The 19,253-nt window shown below is 43.9% G+C and overlaps 1 protein-coding gene across 4 annotated transcripts in view; it reads left to right on the forward strand.

Moving 5' to 3' along the window:
• ARHGEF4 (Rho guanine nucleotide exchange factor 4) overlaps positions 1-19,253 on the forward strand; it is a 206,113-nt gene that overhangs the window by 168,547 nt on the left and 18,313 nt on the right. For 2 of the 4 annotated variants that reach the window (XM_005014360.6, XM_072042431.1), the window contains one exon: positions 188-327. In XM_005014360.6, the coding sequence (XP_005014417.6) occupies positions 188-327 (140 nt within the window). The other 2 variants (XM_021268761.4, XM_072042432.1) reach the window with 2 other exon arrangements.

The following is a 19,253-nucleotide window of genomic DNA, read 5'->3' on the forward strand; positions in this document are numbered from 1 at the left end:
TCATTTTTTCTGTCAACATAGCAATGTTAAGATTGTATTTGCGTTCTCTGCCTTGTGCATATATAGCTTCCTTGTCTTTTTCTCCTCTATACTATTATCACACCACTCACTCCTGCTGAGCTCATATAAGTGATGCAACCCTTATGATCTTGTAGTCTATACCGATTTGTTCTTTTTCTTGTTGCAGTGATTGCTGATGGGGCACTGGATAAGACAGCTCTGACGGACGATGTGGGAAGTGAGGAGGACCTGTACGAGGACTTCCGGAGCTCCAACCACCGCTATGGCCATGCTGGGGGAGGCGGAGAGCAGCTTGCCATCAATGAGGTATCACTCATGTAATGCTGGCTGTTTTTTGGCAGGATGAGGAAAGATGTCAATTCTTGCTGTGAACTATAAGAGAGGTCTGGGACCAAACTGATAATGGCAGAGAGGATAGATGTGGCTTCAGATGTCACTTACTGAGTGTACCACTTGTAACTGAGTAATGACAGGGTCTGGGCTTTCCACGAAGCCCTCCCGAGGAGTGGAGAACAGTGATGTAACAGGATGCAGAGCCACAGTTAACTCTGCTTTTGCATGGTTTTGGACAGGAAGCTTAAAACCATTAATGAGCAACCTAGTCAAGGCTGGCAAAAAAACCCTTGAAATGTAGTGTACTGAAGGCATAAACATGACATTTTTTTAAAATAACAACAGAAAAACAGCCTATGCACCTCTTAGTAGGTGAGAAGGGTACAAAGTTTAATGTAGGCTTGGTCTTCACTGCTCCTTCATGTTAGGTTAACTCTGGGTATGTGAAAGACATACCTTTTTAATTCAATGCTTTTAGCTATTTTGTTTTATAGCTCTTGCACTGATTAGCTTGAGATAATCAATTTAAAAATGTACTTCTCAACATAATATGGGCAATAATTAATAGGATTTAAGACATTCCTGTAAAAATATAATGGCTTTGCCTAATGCATTAGAACTGGTGCCGTTACACACATTGCTTTTTCAGTGGCATGAACGGATTAGCTTTTCCATTGGAGGAGTGAAGCATGTTCACCATATGAGTGATCTCTTACACTCATGTACACACACCTTCCTATATTCTGTAATATTCCCTATACTATGATACCTTCACAAGATGAGAAGGCAAGGATAAAAATGCATATATTTTCCTGTGGTTAATCTATAACTGAAATTATGTTGACTGAGACTCTCTGCCTCTATCTCAGATATACACAGTGATGGTGTTTTTGGGGTCTATGAAAGTTATAAGTAAACTGCATGGTGAGGATAACAGTCTTTCCTTAAAAACAACAAATTCAAATGTTCTTTGAGCAGCTTTCCTGCCTCTTGTACTCAGAATTCATGACTATAGCCTTGGTTGTTTGGGGTAAGGAAGAGATTTGCTGTATTTTTTTTCCCTATTGTTTACATGAAGGGGTTATCAAACCATGGTTAGAGCTTTTGATTTAACCTCATCTGTTTCAACTCTTGTTACTGGCCAGAAAACAGTGGAACACCAAAATAGCTAGCCATGAGATGCGACACAAGAGGTTTAGCTTAAGTAATTTTTTCTTCATTTCCTGTTCAGAGTGTTTTGCACTAAAAGGGACTGTATTGCAGGTGCTGAGTTGCATTCTTTCACATTTACCTGGTGTGCTATTGTGAGAGGCCCAGGCACCATACAAGTCAATCCCATAGTGTGCACTGAGAGCATGGGAGGAGAATTCTGCTTTCCTCCCATTCAGGTGCTTGACTTGACAGTTCTTATTATTGTGGCTTATCAAACAGAAAAAACACTGGATTTTTTGTTTCATTATTTTATAGTTACGTATTCTCTTCCTTTTTATAAATATCTGTATATTTAAAGGAAGTCTTCACAGCTCTTTAAAATCAGGGAAAAAAATAACTTGGCAGTGGGTGTTAATATCCATCAGACATGTTTTTCTCTTTCATCATTCACTGTTCTTGAGGACAATTGCTTTTCTTAAAAAAAAAAAAAAAATCACTTTATTTGAGTAAAGTTCCATCATATAACTTCTGATCAGGAAAGCAAATGGATGCATCCAAGGCTGGTATAATTTGTATAGTCTTTGAAGCATATGTAGGTTTTGTTGGCCAGTTGACTGGAAGAGAAAAGCTTGTTTTTGGCGTTTTTCCTAGAAACTTGCCTGTTCAGGGGCCAACAAAACTGTAAGAACAGGCAGTACGTTATTTACTTTGTCAATGGGTTTCTACGGGTAATTAATCTCTCTCTTACCTTCACTGAGCATTAGTAAAGTGCTTCCTACACAATCGCTTCCTGGAACAAAAGAGTACAGAGACATATGAAATCTCACTGGGGTGAGATACTAAATTTGTGAGGTACGGATTTTACATGAAGAGACATCTTTAGTGTTGGAACTGAAATATCTCATATAGCTGGTAATCAGAAAGGCATAAGCCTTCAGCTTCATTACTAGTCCAGAATCTGGGGATTGATTAGTCCTGAATATTTTCAGTAGTAATGCTAGGATTGATCCAATGTGAAGCTATCAACATTCAGTTGTTTAGTGAATCTTCTCAGTAGTCGTCCTTGCTTTATTTTATTCCAAACTGCATTTTATTGGTCATGGATAAGGAAACTATGGTAACTGTATTATTCTTAGTCTTCTTGAAAGAAGCAGCTTTCAAATAAACAGAAAAGTCTGAAATACATTTCTAAGGCATTTGGCAGTCCACATGTTTAATTGAAGAAAAATAAAATTAAAAAAAAAAACGATCACTGAGCTTTATCTCATTTTGGATCGGAAGAAAATGGTTATTGGGGGGTGGAGGGAGAAGAAAAATAAAAGAAACCTTTCATAAAAGTAGAATAATTTATTGGCAGGAAGACTAGAGGGATAAAAGAAAGCTGGGAAGGTTGTGCCCACCTAAGAAGATCAGCAGGAGTGTGTGTAAGAGCCAAGAAAATCAGTCAAAAAGTAATAATAAGTGTTTAGGATAAAAAAAGGCAGGGGAAGTAATTTTCTGGGGGCATCTGTTTAACGTTCTTTCAAATGCAGTCCTGATGTTTGTGAAAAGAGATTTTTGTGTTCAGGTTGATTTTGGTGGCACTTACTTTGTGGCTGTTCTAGGTAAAGACCCTATCCTTGCATTCTTTTGCTTCCACAGTATAATTTGGTAAAACGTGGAAGAGAAAATGTATGCTCCTAAATGTATTGTGGCTTTGTCCTTCCTGTACAGAAATACTATGTATGTACTATGTATAGGACAGACATAACTTCAAGCTGCGTGAAACATGGTACATGTAGACTGAAGTAGAGAAATTGATTAATTAATTAAGTATACATGTATAAAAGCCTGCCTGCAGAGCTCTTGAGTGAGGATTGTGATAATGAGGAAAATTGCTGCTTATGGTGGCCTGTGCAAGTAAGTTAGGTGTGTTTGCTTGAAAGCTTCTGATATGTACAAAGTGCTTGTTCTGCCCTACTGCTGTATGAAGGGTTCTTCATGGCGCTGTAATTTGGGAAAAATGCTGTCACAATTCAACATGGGTGGAGTGTTCAGCCTCTTAGAGCCCTGGATGACTGGTATTGTCCCCATCTTATGAAAGCAAAGCAGTAAATGTTTGGAAAAGAGTAGCATGACTCTCCCTATATTATCCTTATCTATTATGGCTCTACATTTGATAAGCTTGGAATTTGGTATGTGAAGTCTTGTTCCTGAGGAAATGCAGGGATTCACTGAATTCAACAATTGAGGATTTTATCTAAGACGTATAGCATCATTGCCTTATGTTTTAAAATGAGAATATTGTAATGTGTTACAGATGTTTGTGTTTTACCAGTGCTTGTTGACAGGGTGCAATTAAGCTAATTTGTCATACATGTTTCTGATTTAACAAAGTAATTCATACAGAAAGATGTTTAGGAAGTGGTGTAAACAATACATCTACCATTAACCAAAGGCAACAGATACTGTAACAGTCCTCCCTTTCTTGTGTTACTGAGCAGTGTACAACTGTGCCTGAGTCTCTAAAGCATTATTTTTATGCTGAACTCTGATCACTCACTGGGAATTTGTACCTTTAGTGTCACCCAGTGCTCATCCAGGCACATCCAACCATAAACAAGTCAGATATGTAAAGTGTAAGGGAATCCACTTTAAATAAATAAATATATTTTTTTAAATATTAAACAAATGTTAATGCAGATGAAATCAGAACAAAATATTTCAACTTTTTCAAACATGAATAACAGCCTTCATGGCATTTTTGATGTTATCTACATTCCAATTAATTAAAACTTCTTGTGCACCATAAAAGGACAAATTGCAAGACAGAAAAAAAAAATATAGCAGCAAAAAAAAAAAAAAATATAGCAGACATCCCTTTTGTCTTTCCTTTTGGTCATAACAGATTTCCAGACAGAATTACTGATCGTATGGAAGGAATACATAACATACCAGTGTAATCTGGGAGAGAAGATTTATTATAACTTTTTTATCATAATGTGAGTATATTGCTCTCCCAACTGATACTAGGGCAAACAGAAACCAGTTAATAAATACCCACCTCCTTTTTTTTCTTCTGAGGGTTTAATTCCTGTTCCTGTGTCTTGCATATTTCTGCAACCAAGGTTGACAACTGGAAATAACTGGAGGCAGTATGATGGCTTTGGTGTTCTTATGTCTGTCCTGCCAGCTGTTAAATTGCAAAGACTAACAGCTTCTGTTAACGCTTGTTAATGATAGCAGTGAGTATGAGGGGACTCCCAGTAATGTCTGTTGTTTGCTGGCAGTAGAAGCATTCGTAGTTACTGGGGTGGAGGGATGGGCCTGGCTCCACAAACAGTTTTCCCTTTGGAGAAGAAATGATCCAACACTTTAACTCCTGAAGTTACTTGTGCCAAATCATCTCCAACTCTGCCTGTATTGTATTTGGTGTATTCTTGGGTACCTAGAACTCTGCCTGATCACACATATAGCATGATTGCTGATGTTAATAACAAGACGTGTTTCCTCCTTATGGTGAAGGCTCCAACCAACTTCCAGCGCTTTGGCATCCTGTTACAAAGAGCTCTTTCAATGCGTCCCAGTTGCATAGTGTCCTGTGGGGCTAAAGCTTACATTTGTAGAAAGCCTTGGCTTCCTCCTGTCACTCCTAGCACAAGGGTCATCTACCTTGGCGCCTTGCTCTGCTGCAGTTGAGATAGTGTGGCAGGCTGCACTGTCTGAGGTCCTGGTGGTCCCTGCCTGCTCAGGGCTTTCACTTGTGCCTAATGGCAGGCTTTCTAATCTGCCATCCTTCAACCAGTGTTGCCTAGAGGACCTGATCACTCGGGCCCTGTGAAAGGACAGCCAATGGTAAACCTGTGGGCAGGTGAAGATGAGCAGTTTCACCATTCACATGCAAAGTGGGAGCCTTGCTTTGAAACCTGCCCTGTCTGATACAACATAGGAACTTGCTCTGTCCTTGGTCTCTCACTAGCTGTCCTTGGGAGCTCCCTCTTTGTCTTCCAGGGGCCCTTGGTTTGGTACCTAACTCTCTACTGCTGTTCTGTGGTGGGGCATGTGTTCGAAGCAAGGTAATATTTGCACCTCTTTTAAGATTTGACCTCAGAGACAGACTATAAATTAAATTGCATCTTATTACTGCTTGAATTTGTAGCATGATGGTGTGCAAAGTCTCTTTTGAAAAATCTTGAACTTCCAATTATTTCTGCCAATGTCTGTATTTTAAAAATAGTTTGGGTTGTCTACCCCTCAGTTGTCTAACACTCAGCTGGTTCAAGAAACACCTGCAATGGATAACAGCACAATAACAAAGGGGATCAGAGCACAAAGATTTGCTGGGAGAAGGGGATAAAGGAGGAATGTGACAGAGCAGGAATGCTGGGTAAAGCTTAGTGGAGAGGTTATTCCAGGTTTAAGCTTCTGCAGAGAAGAGCGAGTGTATCTGCAACAAACTGGTTTTATAACACACTTGTTCCTCAGGTTCCTCTCAGCATGGCTTTGACATTAGAAAAATTATTTTTGTTCTTCCCTCTCCAAATCCTGACTTAGAGCAGCTCATCTCTGCAACCCTTTCTTTTTTTCCCCATAATCTACAGAACACATTTGAACTGTGTGGTGGAAAATTAAAGTCCCTCCTGACTCCTCTGGCCCTTCAGAGAGTACTGTTAATCCCTCAAAAGATGTTTTCCTTCAGCTTCAGCCCTGTCCTGTGTCTTGTCCTACCCTCACTGAGTAGGGGACAGATTTAGCAGCAACTTCAGCCGTGCATTAATGCAGTGAAGGCATTGGCATATTCTTTGCAGCTTTATTTTACTGCTTTGATAACGGCATCAAAACCGTGGGAGCTGTTGAGGGAAGAAAAGTCAGTGAGAACCAAGTTCCTGAAGCACCAACCCCGCTTTTCCTGAGGTTCGTGAAAAGACTTCCCATCCCTCTGGGGCACCGGGGGCCAGCCCTTGCCTAGTGCCCTCATCACATCCTGGCAGAGCCGTGCAGGTCAGTCCTACGCCTGCTCCTTGCAGCAGAATGAGTCAATGTCACGTGCACTAACCCCACTACTCCTACACTTGAACACGCACGTTCCAGAGGCAGGCAAACATAATGGCCTCTGTCTCCAGCAGTGTGGGACTGACTGGCACACATCCATGTGGCTCAGACTTGCACAGAGAGAGTAATCAGGGCCTTAGTGGACAGTAGTAGGGCTGTGCTGCTTTACAGCTGCTGGATGTCAAGTGCAGGTTCTCTGGAGGTTTTGGTTTGAGGGGCACATGCAGTTGTAGAGAAAAGTAACCTAGAAAGACGGTGGGGGGCCTTATTTTTCAGTGCTGATTCCGCCTGACTTTATCTATAACCTTTAGAGAGAGGATCTTGCTTCTGGCTATTTCACCATCATCAACTGTTGCTGGCAGGTCTTCATCTCCACAGGCTTTGTCAAAAGAAAGCAGGTTGCTTGCACTATCCGGGATGAACTGAACATCTTGTTTCTTCACATTCCTGTCCTAACTAGGCACGTTGCTAGTAGAGCAGAGAGACACCTTGTTTACTTACTGTTGAATAGCATCATTGGGGTTATCAGTTTTGCATCTCCACTTTGTTAATCATCTTAAAAGCCACTTAACAAGTTTGCTTCTGAGGATGCTATCAAGTGACATGTTAGACTGTTTATTTCTTTGATGGGGCAGGCTCTTGGTGAACAGCCCTTCAAGACTTATGCTTTAGGGGACGCTCTTCTGCTGCATTAGGCAGTATTGCATGAGTAAAGAGTCTAGGGAGGTACTGGCTATAAAAAATGTGTGGATTTAAACCTTGCAGCAGTATCTAGAAGAACGTGCAATGTGAGTAACTGCTCTAATAACACAGTGGGGGCCTTACAGCATTACACCCTGTAAAACCGAGAGCAAATTGTGGACTTTTAAGAGATTGCTTTCCATTTTAGACATACGAACATGTGTGGTTTAAGAAACTGTACTTGTTCTGATGTTTTCAGGCAAATTACATCAATTTCAAGGAATTTCAAGGAGAAATTTGTGCATTGAACATCCACTCAAAACCTGGTTTTTTGTTTTTTTTTTTCCTTTTTGAAAAATGCATTTGAAGTGCATGGTTCTTAGCTTACCACTTGGAGCCTTGCGTTCCAAGCCCGCTTTCTTGTGAGTGAGGAGAAAGGTGCTGACAGCGGGGCTGGTCCAGACTGCACTGGCCTGTGGGAGGCCTCAGTCTGAGACGTGTGTTGTCCCAGTGCACAGGATGTATCTTCACTGTTTGTCTCCTCCTCGTTTATTTATTTGTTTGGTCTGCTGAAGCACCTGTGCTTTATTGTACTTATTTTTTCACATTTACATGTATGTACATATGCGTTTCAGTTCAGCTGTGATGATACTGAACCACTTCATTTGACAGGCAAATGTCAAAAAGGTTTGTCTGTACACTCCTGGCCTTGTAAAACTGAAACCTAAAACAGCCTTTAAAAGCTTAAGCCCTGTTTGCTCAACTTACAAGCAAAGCAACAGGTCAGGCCTGGACAAATAATTCCTGAATAATTTACTTTCTGAAGTCTTAGTCACTAACTCTGTGACTGCAGCGTGGCTTTGTGTCATCAGGCCTTTGGGCTGCTGTGGACTCGCCATTTGCACAGGTTTGAGTGATAGCATTATTCCCTTGGTGTGATCCCATTCCTCATCTGGCTGAGGATAGCTCTTAGAGGAAGGATTAGAAATAAATTATTACGATTGCAAATCAGATTCCAATGAAGATTGTGCAATATTCACTTGAAATATGCACCCTCAGTGATCATTACACAAACTAAGTCCTACTCGTCTACAAGCCACAAGATAAAACCACCAGTTATTTCATCTCTCACTGATGTCACCTATCATAGAAGCTTGTCTGATTAGTGAGTAACAGGAATAAGGTTTTATTTGTGCAAGAGAAAAATGTCACATGGCATTACCCCACCAGAGTGAATGCTTTGAGTTGCCATGGAAGTAGCTCCCCCGTGCACAGGCTGCAAAGGGGACTCACTGCATGGGGCTGAAAACAAAGTCAGGTCACAGCTAGTGTCACCACAGTTTCTATCCTTGTTAAGACAGGTTTCCACTTACGTATGCTTTATTCACTGGGGGGTCATAAAGGTGACTGCAACTTAAGGTTAACTGTGTAGTGCTCCAAGGTGTATACAAGGTAAACATGTTAGATGTGCTCAGGCACTGTAGTGCAGGAGGTCTCTTAGGTCTGTACATTCAAGCAGAGTAACATAGCTTTAGCTAAGGATGTTTCTTACAGACAGCTGCAACAAAGTTAGGTGAAAATGCACCCTTTGTTATAAATTTCTATCTTTTTTCATAGATTTTCATCTTGGGATCACAGTTTCCTCTGCATTTCTCCATCCAAGAGGTCTCAAAGCAGCATCCAAGAAGGAAACTACTTTCCCCTTTAAGATGTGTTTTTAGATATTCAAACTTCTTATGCTTTCACCATCAAATGCTCAAATATGTTCATGAGCTGCAAAGATTTCCGGAATTTACTGGAGAATTAATTACACCTTAACTGATTTAAGAAATTGTCCAGTATCTTGTGGAAACAACAATACAGCTCTGCCAGCTTGTCTCACTGGTATCTGTCTTGGTGGGTCACTGGAGTTTGTGTATTTCTGTTCAGTGTAACTGAGGGATTAGAGAAGATAGTAGTTACTGTGCAGATCTCAAAGAAGCATGTGTGATAATGCTTCCCCCATTCACCATGATTACCTCCTCCTAAAGATCCCTCCACCCTAAAATACTGTTCCATGGCTCATAACCAAACTCAGTCTGTTCATGAAAAGCCATGAAAAATAGCATTGAGGTGCTGGAGTGTGCCTAAAGAAGGGCAACGAAGCTGGTGAATGGTCTAGAGAACAAGTCTTATGAGGGGTGGCTGAGGGAGCTGGGGTTGTTTAGCTTGGAGAAAAGGTGGCTCAGGGGAGACCTTATTGTACTGTACAGGTACCTTAAAGGAAGTTGTAGTGAGGTGGGGATTGAGCTCTTCTCCCAAGCACCAAGTGATAAGCTGAGGGGAAATGGCCTCAGATTGTACCAGGGGAGGTTTAGCTCAGATATTAGGAGAAATTTCTTGACTGAAAAGTTTGTGCAGCACTGGAATAGGCTGCTCAGGGAAGTGGTTGATCATCATCCCTGTAGGTCTTCAAGAAATGTGTAGATGTGGAACTTAGTAGCATGGCTTAGTGGTGGACTTGTCAGCACTAGGTTAAAGGTTGGACTCAATGCTCTAGAGGTCTTTTCCAACCTGAATCAGTCTATGATTGCAGAACACCTGAGAGTTAAACAATGCAAAACACTTAACTGTGGACTTGAAGAACTTTCATTAAATTGAAGCCTAAGTTCAGGGATAAGTTCAAGGATCCAAGTACTGGGCTGAAAGCCCAAGAATACTTTGGAGCTGGAGCAACCCATGGGTCCCAGCAGTTTGCTTTGTATGGAAAGTATTGCTTAGCAGGTCCTGAAGTTGTAATGAGAGCACAAGCATTCATCCTATGCATTATTCCCCCTTGTTCTGTGTTTAGGCTAGAGACGAGCAGATTTGTAGGATCTTTAATTTCAGAAACCTGCAAATTGAAATAATTCTAGACTTGATTTTGGTTTTACACTGCCTGAGATAAGACATCTTAAATGTTACAGAAGCTTAAGGAGACAGTAGAAATTGTTTGACTGCTTAGCACTTTCTACATAACCCGGGCTGAGGTTAGCACAATTATGGAGAAAACAAAATGAAACAGAAGTACTTAGCTAGACTGTCTCTCTGAAACATTTTTCCTCTTAAATCTCTCACCTGCCGTGTTCCAGGATACAAGCAGGAGCTGTACAAATCTTCTAGAAACTTTACGGACATTGATGTGCTAACACCTGAACAAAAGATAGCTTCTTCACTGTTTCACTGGGGGAGGACGAGCACCTGAGAGCTAGATGTGGAAGTACCTCCCTTCAGAGAAGGTCCTGTGTACTGGGTCCTCCTCATCCCTTCCCAGGAGTGCTTTTGCCACAGGCAGAGTGCGAGCTGGGCTCCGCTTCCCTGGCTGGAGGAACGAAAAGGGCTGCAGCAGTTGTCAAAGAGCCTGGTGGTGATGGATGCTCGGCAAGAGCCACCCCTGCCCTTTGTCAGAAGCAGGGCCTTTTTGTGCTTGTCAGGCACTGGTGGGAGCTGTGGTTAGGCTGGGGCATCTGAGAGTCTACGCCAAGCAATTTGATGCTTGGTGAACTTCACAGTCCAGCAGCAAAACATGAAGCTTACAAAAGCACATTTAGGGCTCTGCAGAGCTGACTGGAGGCTTTCTGGTTGCAGACATTTGGGTTTTAAGTCCCTCAGTCCCACAGAGGCGCTCACAGAGGTAGCCAAGACCTTCAGACAGCCTGGCTTCAGGATCCTGCCAGGAAGCAGGCAGTGCAGTCAGACAAGAGCCGTGTCTCCCAGACCCCGGTCAGAGGTCAGCATCTCCTGCCTGTCGTCCCCCCAGAGGCCGAGCACCTCATCGCACACCCTCGCCCTGTCCCTGTGCCCTCACACAGCCAGCATCCCCCAGGAGCACCCCGGGCAGGATTTGCCTCCTGGCAGGACCTGGCTCTGGTGCTGGCACATTCTCAGCGCGGGTGGAAGGATTTAAAAAAGCAGCCGCCTAATCCGCTGCCGCCCCTCCTTCAGAGCCTCCTTGCGCACCCTACGCTGGGCTGGCGCTGGCCGCGTTGCCAAGGCCCGCATGTATCCTGGAGACGGCGCCCAGCAAATAGCCGAGCCGCTCTCTGCAAAGCCCATATCGCAGCCCGGATTGCAGCGCTCCTTGCCCAGGCTCCCTGCGAGAAGGAATCCTGCGCCTGCCTCCTGCTAACGTGATGGCGACGGCGAAGACGTGGCGAGCCAGGGATGCGCTGATGGGCGTCCCCCTGAGATAAGGGCGCGGGGAGGGGGCGTTCGGCACACGTGCTGTGCGCGACCAGCCATGGCTGTGTCAGACCATTCAGACCTCTCCTTGTGAGAGCTGCAAAACAGCTTTTGTTCCCAGCCCTCTGCCCCCACCCGTGCCCCTGCTGTGGGCTGTACAGCAGTCACTAAAGAAGCCTGTTTGTGTTTTTTTTCCTTTTTTTTTTTTCTTTGGGGGCTGAAGCTATGGCAAAGGCCCCCGAGCGAAGCAGGCACAAATGGAGCGCGCTTCACACTTTCCTCCGCTGCAACATGAACCCGGAGACCCAGCGGGTCGTGGTCTTTGTCATCCTGCTCTTCCTCATCATCGTCAATGTGGTGCTGATGTTTCTTTTGGCGTTCCACTGAAGGAGGACTGCCGGTAGTGGTGTGGTGGCTGGGGGTTTCCAGGACTGGGCGATAAATCAGCAGGTCAGCATGTCGTTGTCTGCCTCTGGTCTGCCTGTCTGCCGTTACGGTGACTGTGTGTCTCAGAGTATCTCTCCTTTGTTTTTTAATCATAACCCCCTTCCCCACCCTGCTCCCCTCGCTCTCCTCCTGTCATCACCCGTGCCTTCTGGTTTGGATCTCACCGTTAAACCTGAGAGGGAAAGAGCTAACAGAGCCACCCTGCTTAGTTGTAACTGCTCTCCATGGCACTAATCGGCCTCGATTGCTAACGATGACAATACCATCCCTATCCGTTGCACTTCTCAGCCCCGGAGGAGCCCAACGTGCTGCTGCTTTGTTTGCAGAGGGACAGTTGTGCTGTAACGAGCCTTCACACAAGGACCTGCTCCATGTATGCACCCGCTGCAAAACGCTGAACCGTGTAATGCCTCTGCTGCTCGGCTGTTGTCATCGCGAGGGCTGTGAACGTTGTGCTGTGCGGTGGTGTCTGAGTAATGTTCAATTAGCCAAAGTGATTGATCGTTAGAGTGCATCAGGAATTTGGGCTGAGTAAACTGCAGCAGTGTGGAAGGAGTATTTTGTTGGCTTTTATCCTGTTTCCTCTGTTACATCTCAGTGCTTGTCTGCTATGTGTACGTGTATTAAAATGGCTGGCAGAACCCCGGCATAGGACACTGCTTGCAGGCCTCATGTTTCTTGCTGGCCAGCAGCAGCCATGCACAGCAGGGAAACCACTCAAGGAGCATTCCTGTAGAGCTGTTAGGAGAGCAGGGCAGCAAAGCAGCATGCCTGCTCCAGGCCTGTTCGCATTGGTGACGTTTTATCAGCAGTCCTCTACATCACAGCACTTCCAGGCTTGGACATTGACATCTCAGTGAAGCAACTCTCTACTTGGTGGCAACAGCGGAAACAATTCCTGGAGGAAGACAGACTGGAGAAGAGCCTACAGTGCCCTACTCTCATTAACACTGCTCACTTTTCTGCTGGAGACTGAAAAATATCCAAGCCCTTAAGATCTGGCAGGATCCTTCATTTTGTCTGTTAGGAAATCTGCAGTTAAAGCCCAGCTTTCATGAGGGCAGTACATTTTCTGGCACTAATGGTTGAAGTTCCTGCAGTCCTTTCAAAGCTGAATGTTTATGGCTCCTGCAGTCTGGTGTGAGGGTGAGAAGGGCTGGGTGGTGATGTCCTCTGTCATCTCGTGAGTGTTCTCTGTACCACTTATTTATGTGATTGCGTGTAATTATGTTGGTGTTGTACAATCCGCATTGCTTTAGCACACAAAGAAATGAGATGTATACTTGCTGAGCTCTTTTTTGTTTCATCTGAGTATGGAACATGCTTCTTGCTGAGAAAGGAGAGCCTCCCATAGTGCTAAGCATGGAGCAGCAGGCCCCAGCTCTGTGATTCTCTGGGAATCTCATGCACTTTATAAACTATTAAAAACTTGACTATTAATTCTAGTAGCTAGACCTTGTCCTAAACAGCCACTGCAAGCATCCACTGTGTGTTGTTGTTTTCTGAAGTTACCATTTCAAACCAAAGAACAAACCTACTGGCTTTCAAACAAACCTGTTATATATACCCTCTCACCTTTTTCAGTGGCCTTAGTTTGAATCAGAACTTTATGGCATAAGGTGGACACAAGATTGTTTATTGGAAAGAACAAGTTCTGTGTAGATGTGAAAATGTAGCTTGGTATTCAAATGATTGATGGGGAACCTAGGTGTGACTTTAGGTTCGTAAGAGCAATGGAGAAAGCTTTTGGCAGCTCCTTGGGAGGGCAGAATCGCACACAAGGTTTGAGCCAGCTCTGAAAGCGTCTGAGCATGCAGAAGCTCTCACCCCTCCTGCAGGTGCTGAGCATTTTGCTGTAAGCAGTAGTGGGAGCAAGTAAGAGGCCTCAGCATCATGGCAGCCCTGCAGTGTGTTTGAGCTGTCAGTTATTGCTGCCTCACCTGCTCCATATCTTGAAAAAGTGCAAACCATCTGATTAAAAGAATGAGAACTGCAGTAATTCACAGGGTCTGCACGCACGTGCATAGCTCTGGAGAGCTAGGTAGGTCGATTCTAGTGTTTGGCTCAACACGTGTAAGCTGTGCTGGGCTGAGCACAACCATCTGCCAGCCAGGAGGACGCACCTGAGCTTCACAAAGTGACTCATGCTCTTGTCTAGCCAGGCATCATGTAGCTGAAGCACTCCTTGGGTGGCTTTTGTCACCCAATTGGAGGCCATAGCTGTTTCTTACGCTGTGCCAGAGAGGTGCTGCAGGGAAGTTTTGAAGGGATTTCTTTTTATTTAGCATCCCACAGTATTGATCAGGTAGCTGAAGCTGGTGTTGTGGTGATGAAGTAATTAACCCTGTGCTAGCTGCTGCTGGCTTGGTTAGGGGACACCTTAACTGTGAGCAGGCAGCTCCTGCTGGTGTCACCTCCTCCTTTCCTTCTCTTTCTGGCCCTCCTCTTGCCAGATCTCACCATACCTGGCATGGCTTCCTTGTATCTGAAAAGTCCTCTTTGCTCTGCCCAGATGTTTCCATTTTCTTCTTTGACACATTAAAGCTTGGGCAGGATCAGCCAGTGCATGCAGTAGTGGTGGAGGCATGTCTTACTAACAGCTGATTCAGCACCCCAAAATGCTCACTGTTTTCTCCCAGGGGCCATGGGGAGCCCAGGACTGTGAGGGACCACCCAGAAGAAAAGTACATTATAGAGAAGGTAATGCAGTCCTTGGTGAGATTGCCCCTTATAAGGAAAGAAGAGGAGAAATTTCACCAGGTTATTGGTACCAGCATAGTTTGGGGGGAAAAAAAGTAAAACCTTTTTTTTTTAAAAAAAAATAAAAAAATATATATATATATATATATAAATGAATAAATTATAATTAAAAAAAAAAATTGCAAGATTACAGAGTACTCACAGAATCACAGAATGGCCGAAGTTGGAAGGGACCTCTGGAGATCACCCAGTCCAACCCCCTTGCCAAGCAGGATCACGTAGAGCACATTGTGCAGGATGGCATCCAGGTGGGTTTTGAGTATCTCCAGAGAAGGAGACCCCACAGCCTCTCTGGGGAACCTGTTGCAGTGCTCTGTCACCTCACAGTAAAGAAGTCTCCCTCACTGGAGATTTCACAGAATCACAGAATTTCTAGGTTGGAAGAGACCTCAAGATCATCGAGTCCAATGCCACAGGTGATAATGCTGGTTTCTAAGAGCACAGGAAAAATTTTCATCCCAATGTTTCATGTTACTTTTTTTTTTTTATTCCAACTGCTTAACTACACACTCAATACCTGACTAATTCTGAAGTAGCTGTGTGCAGTTTCTGTATGGGAACCCAGTGTTTTCCTTCTTTCATGACTTGATCTGCAGCCATATACATGTAGCTGGAAGCTGCAGTTGGTGTGTCCGTGTGAATCAGGCTGATATTAATTGTGACTCATTCAAGCCTGCCACAGAGCTTGGCTGAAGAGGCTGTGATAGCTGATAAAGGCCAGGAAAAACAAAGCTGGTGAAGGATCCCTGAATCATACAGGAGCTGGAGGTCTTGACTGGATGGTGGGGAAGGAGAGGCCTTGGGCATTTTAGTAAACAAAGTTCACTTTTCTTTTTTCTATTCTCAGCCCACTTATTTGACCTAAGAGACAGGGACTTTCAGGGAAGCCATGCTGAAGTGCCTGCCATATCCAGCTGTATGGCATGGGGCAGGGTGCTGCCTTTGTGGGCCCTGCATGGGGCATTTTGCATTGCCCCTCAGTGGGGCAAGATTGCCAAAACATCAAACAGGCAAGGGCTGGCAAAGCCTACTCTGCCACTGCCAGCTGTGGAGCCTCATGAGTGTAAAGAGCATCTCTGAACAAGAGCAAGACCAACACATCATTTCCAAAGGGAGCTCTGGGCTTTAGATTGTATCTTTTCCCTTAATTTGTTCTCTCAGGCTAAACTCATTTCTGTGGTGGTATGTGATATCTGCTGTCTTTGTGATTTATTCTTGGAATCTAAGGCATGAGTTGGCCAGATAAGAAACACAGTAAGCATTTAGGATGATACCATCAACAATTATTTTTAATTAATGCTTCTAATGTTTTGATTAAAAAAAAAAATAAAATCTTAATATACAGGTTAAGGAAAGACTTATGGGAGGGAGAGTACTTGTTACTTATACCATGTCACTGGACTTGTTACCTGTGGAATGTGCTGGAAAGTACAGAATAAAATGATGTCATCCTTGACTCTTTGTATCTGTTCTTTAGCTAGGATTACTCCAGATGTGGCTGTTGATGCCCCTTACAGTGCATTTGGCAGTGGTTGAAATGGGGCTTGGAGCATTGTTGTGGAGCTGCTGAAGACCCAGGGTTGTGTTCTCTATCCTGTTGCACTGGTGCAAACCTCTGTAGCTATGGTAGATAGTGACAGGCAGCTCAGCTATGTGGGAACTGTCAGAAGAAAAATATCTACCCAAGCACGAGGATGTTGACTCTAACAGCAAAGGAATCCGTGGGAAGTGAAGGACCATGGGTGGTGGAATTCGGGAGCTTGCTCTCCTTTGCTGCTGGCCAGCTCATCTGGCCTCTTTGAGCAAGGGCCTGTTGTTGCAGGCCTGTGGTCCTACGCATTCCCCTCCAGCACAGATATCCCGCGCTTCCCTTCTCCACCTGGGGCCTGTGACCCTAGCACAGCCCCTTCCAGCATACTTTTCCATCCAGAATTCACCAATTCACCAATTTGGACACCTGAATCTCTTGCTGTCCCTTAGGGGCAGAGCCAGTAGAGCCTCCACCAGCAGGGAGAGCAGAGCTGCCTTCCTTCCTTCCCCCTTCCTGCTCCTTCCTTCCCCCAGCAAAGTCAACACGGGGCAGGGAGCAAACCACTGTAACATCCGTGCTTAGAAATCTTGTTTGGTATTGCATCTATCTAGGATGTCAATACAAAAATGACGTTAGGATATTGTCTTTTGCTAGGCCACGTGCTTGTGCTACTGGCTTGTAGCCAGCACTGTGCAAGGGGAGTATGTGAATGTTATGGGCCCATTTTCTGTCGTCTTTGTGGTAAGATGGCTGGGAACAGCACAGCAGAGCTGGGTTGGCTGCCGTGGGTTGTTCTGAATCATGGTGCTGTCCAGTCTTGCTATGTTGGGTATCTGCAGAGTTGTGGCAACTGTATGGAAACACAAGCACCTTATTTAGGGATCGTATGTGAAACTAAAGAGCTATGCCAAATTCTCTCATCAGCGAACTGATGCAGATTTCCTCACCTTGCCAAATAAGATCCACAAAGAGATTAAGAAAATATGGGCTGCCAAGTTGTGACTTGGTATTTTTGTATCCCAATTTGCACCTGTAACACCAAGGAGTCAGGACCTGTTCTAGTTCAAACGCTACCTAGTGAGAAAACTTGCACTAGACATGAAAGGGAAAGTGACTTGTCCTGTGACATGCGAGCCTCATGGCCAGGCTGTGAGGAGAGCCAGGGACTGTGGCGTGAGATTGTTGCTTGATCTACCTAATGTGCTTTGCATTGAGCTGCTTTTGCAAAACTACTCATTTGTCACACTGAAAAGCCCATTGTCACTGCGAGAGGGCTGTGCAGGGAGGCAAGGTGATTAAAACAAGAACCTGTAGGGGACAGGAGAGATGTTTATGTTTTCATATTTTGGCTGAGGAAGCCATGTTCTGCAGGAGGAATCGCAGACGCTGCACTCTCCCTTACACAGGGCTTGTTTGCAGCGTGGCCATGGAAACAGGAGCGTGGTTCTGGGGTGAGGCTTTCGCTTTGCTGAAGCCATGAGTCCTCCTCGTGCAGACTTGAGAAAAGTGAATATGGAAATACTCAAGAGCATAATAATAGACTCTCAGAAGATCCTAGAAATCTGCTGCTGTTGCTTGAATGAATCTTCTTTACCTAGCATGAGACATTTGCAATATGAAAAGGTTGGTGTGTTTTTTGTTGGCAGTGAGGTGTGTTTTGTGTGTGTGTGTGTGTGATTAGTTTGTAGAATTGTCTGTGGGACTACAAAAGAAATGACTCTCTTTTTTTTTTATATATATATATATATATATATATATATATATTTACAGCTACTAACTAGAAATAAAGGCTAGGCAGCCTCCTTTGCCTGACAGTAAGACAGTATCAAGGTTCTTTGTTCTTTTAGTTTCTCTAAATGCTGATGTTCAGATTTTTCTCCGCTCCATTTTCAAAAAAAAAAAAAAAAAAAAGGAAAAGAAAAAAGATCAGACAGTGATCCTTGGTTTAGTGAAGAAAAGATCTGCAACAGTGTGTGCATTGGGAGGGAGATCACTGGGAAAAGAAAAAAAAAACAAAAAAACAAACAACTCAAACTCAAGTTTCATGTCACTGAAAGTCTGCAGGACTGATCTTCCAGAAGAAGGTGAGGAAAGGAAGCGGATAAATTTTGCATGGTTAAGGCAGGGAGAGCATCGCTGAGAGCCAGGTCATGGAGACTGCTAAATGATCACTGTTGGCCTTGTGTCTGCCAGCACTTACCAATGTTGTGCAGACTTTGGCACTGTGTTATTAATCCAAAGATGTTTGTACAGGAGATAGGAGCAATAAATATAATTTCAGTGTGTTCTTTGCTGTATGTCCCATTAAAATTAAATTGTGCACACAAAGGAAAAAGCCATGCACTGTTTCTGGCTTATTGCCCACTGCAAGCCCAAAGAGATGTTGACCTTTTGATGATTCAGAGTGGTTTGCTAGCAACGCAGTTTGTATCAGCTTTAAAATGTTTTCTTTAACCTTATTTGTAAAACAAATTTAGATCAATTTTCCTTCAAGCTATAACTGATTCTGTAGCAACAGTTGTCAGAGGGTGTAGAGGTCTGGGAACTGCATGGGTTCCCTTTCCTTTTCTTCTGCAAAGAGCCAGGAGGCAGCATTTATGCTCGCTGAGTCTCCACATTGGATGAGCTGCAGCTGGCCTGGTTCGGTGATGTTGTCCTAAGACCCTCTGCCACAAAGTGCAGCAGTGACACAGGGGATCTGTAGGCAAAGAGGACCTCTGCTCCCCACATGTCCAAAGTTAAAATGGTGGAAGAGGAAGTGAAAAAAGAGGTAGGCAAAATCTCAAAATTAAGTTAGGGAAGACACAGTGGAATCAGGAGCGGTACTGTAATGAAGGAAGAGGAGAAGTAATATTGTAAGTGGATGTAGTGGTTAGAGTGCACAAAGGAAATGCAATCCTGCAGGCAGTGGTAAGAGAATGGGGAAAATGTGTAGCTTAAGTGACATAATAATGTGTCAATGTGCCATTTAAATATATATATATTTTCCTAAATAAAATTGTATCTATTTGTGTGACTGAAAACCAGTAGCTTAAAAAGGATGCAAAAGTAGTCACTCCTAAATGTGTGAACAGCCAAACAGAAACATCTTGGGCTA

This window comes from Anas platyrhynchos, chromosome 9 (genome assembly GCF_047663525.1).
Source record: "Anas platyrhynchos isolate ZD024472 breed Pekin duck chromosome 9, IASCAAS_PekinDuck_T2T, whole genome shotgun sequence".
In the NCBI taxonomy this organism is placed as follows: domain Eukaryota; kingdom Metazoa; phylum Chordata; class Aves; order Anseriformes; family Anatidae; genus Anas; species Anas platyrhynchos.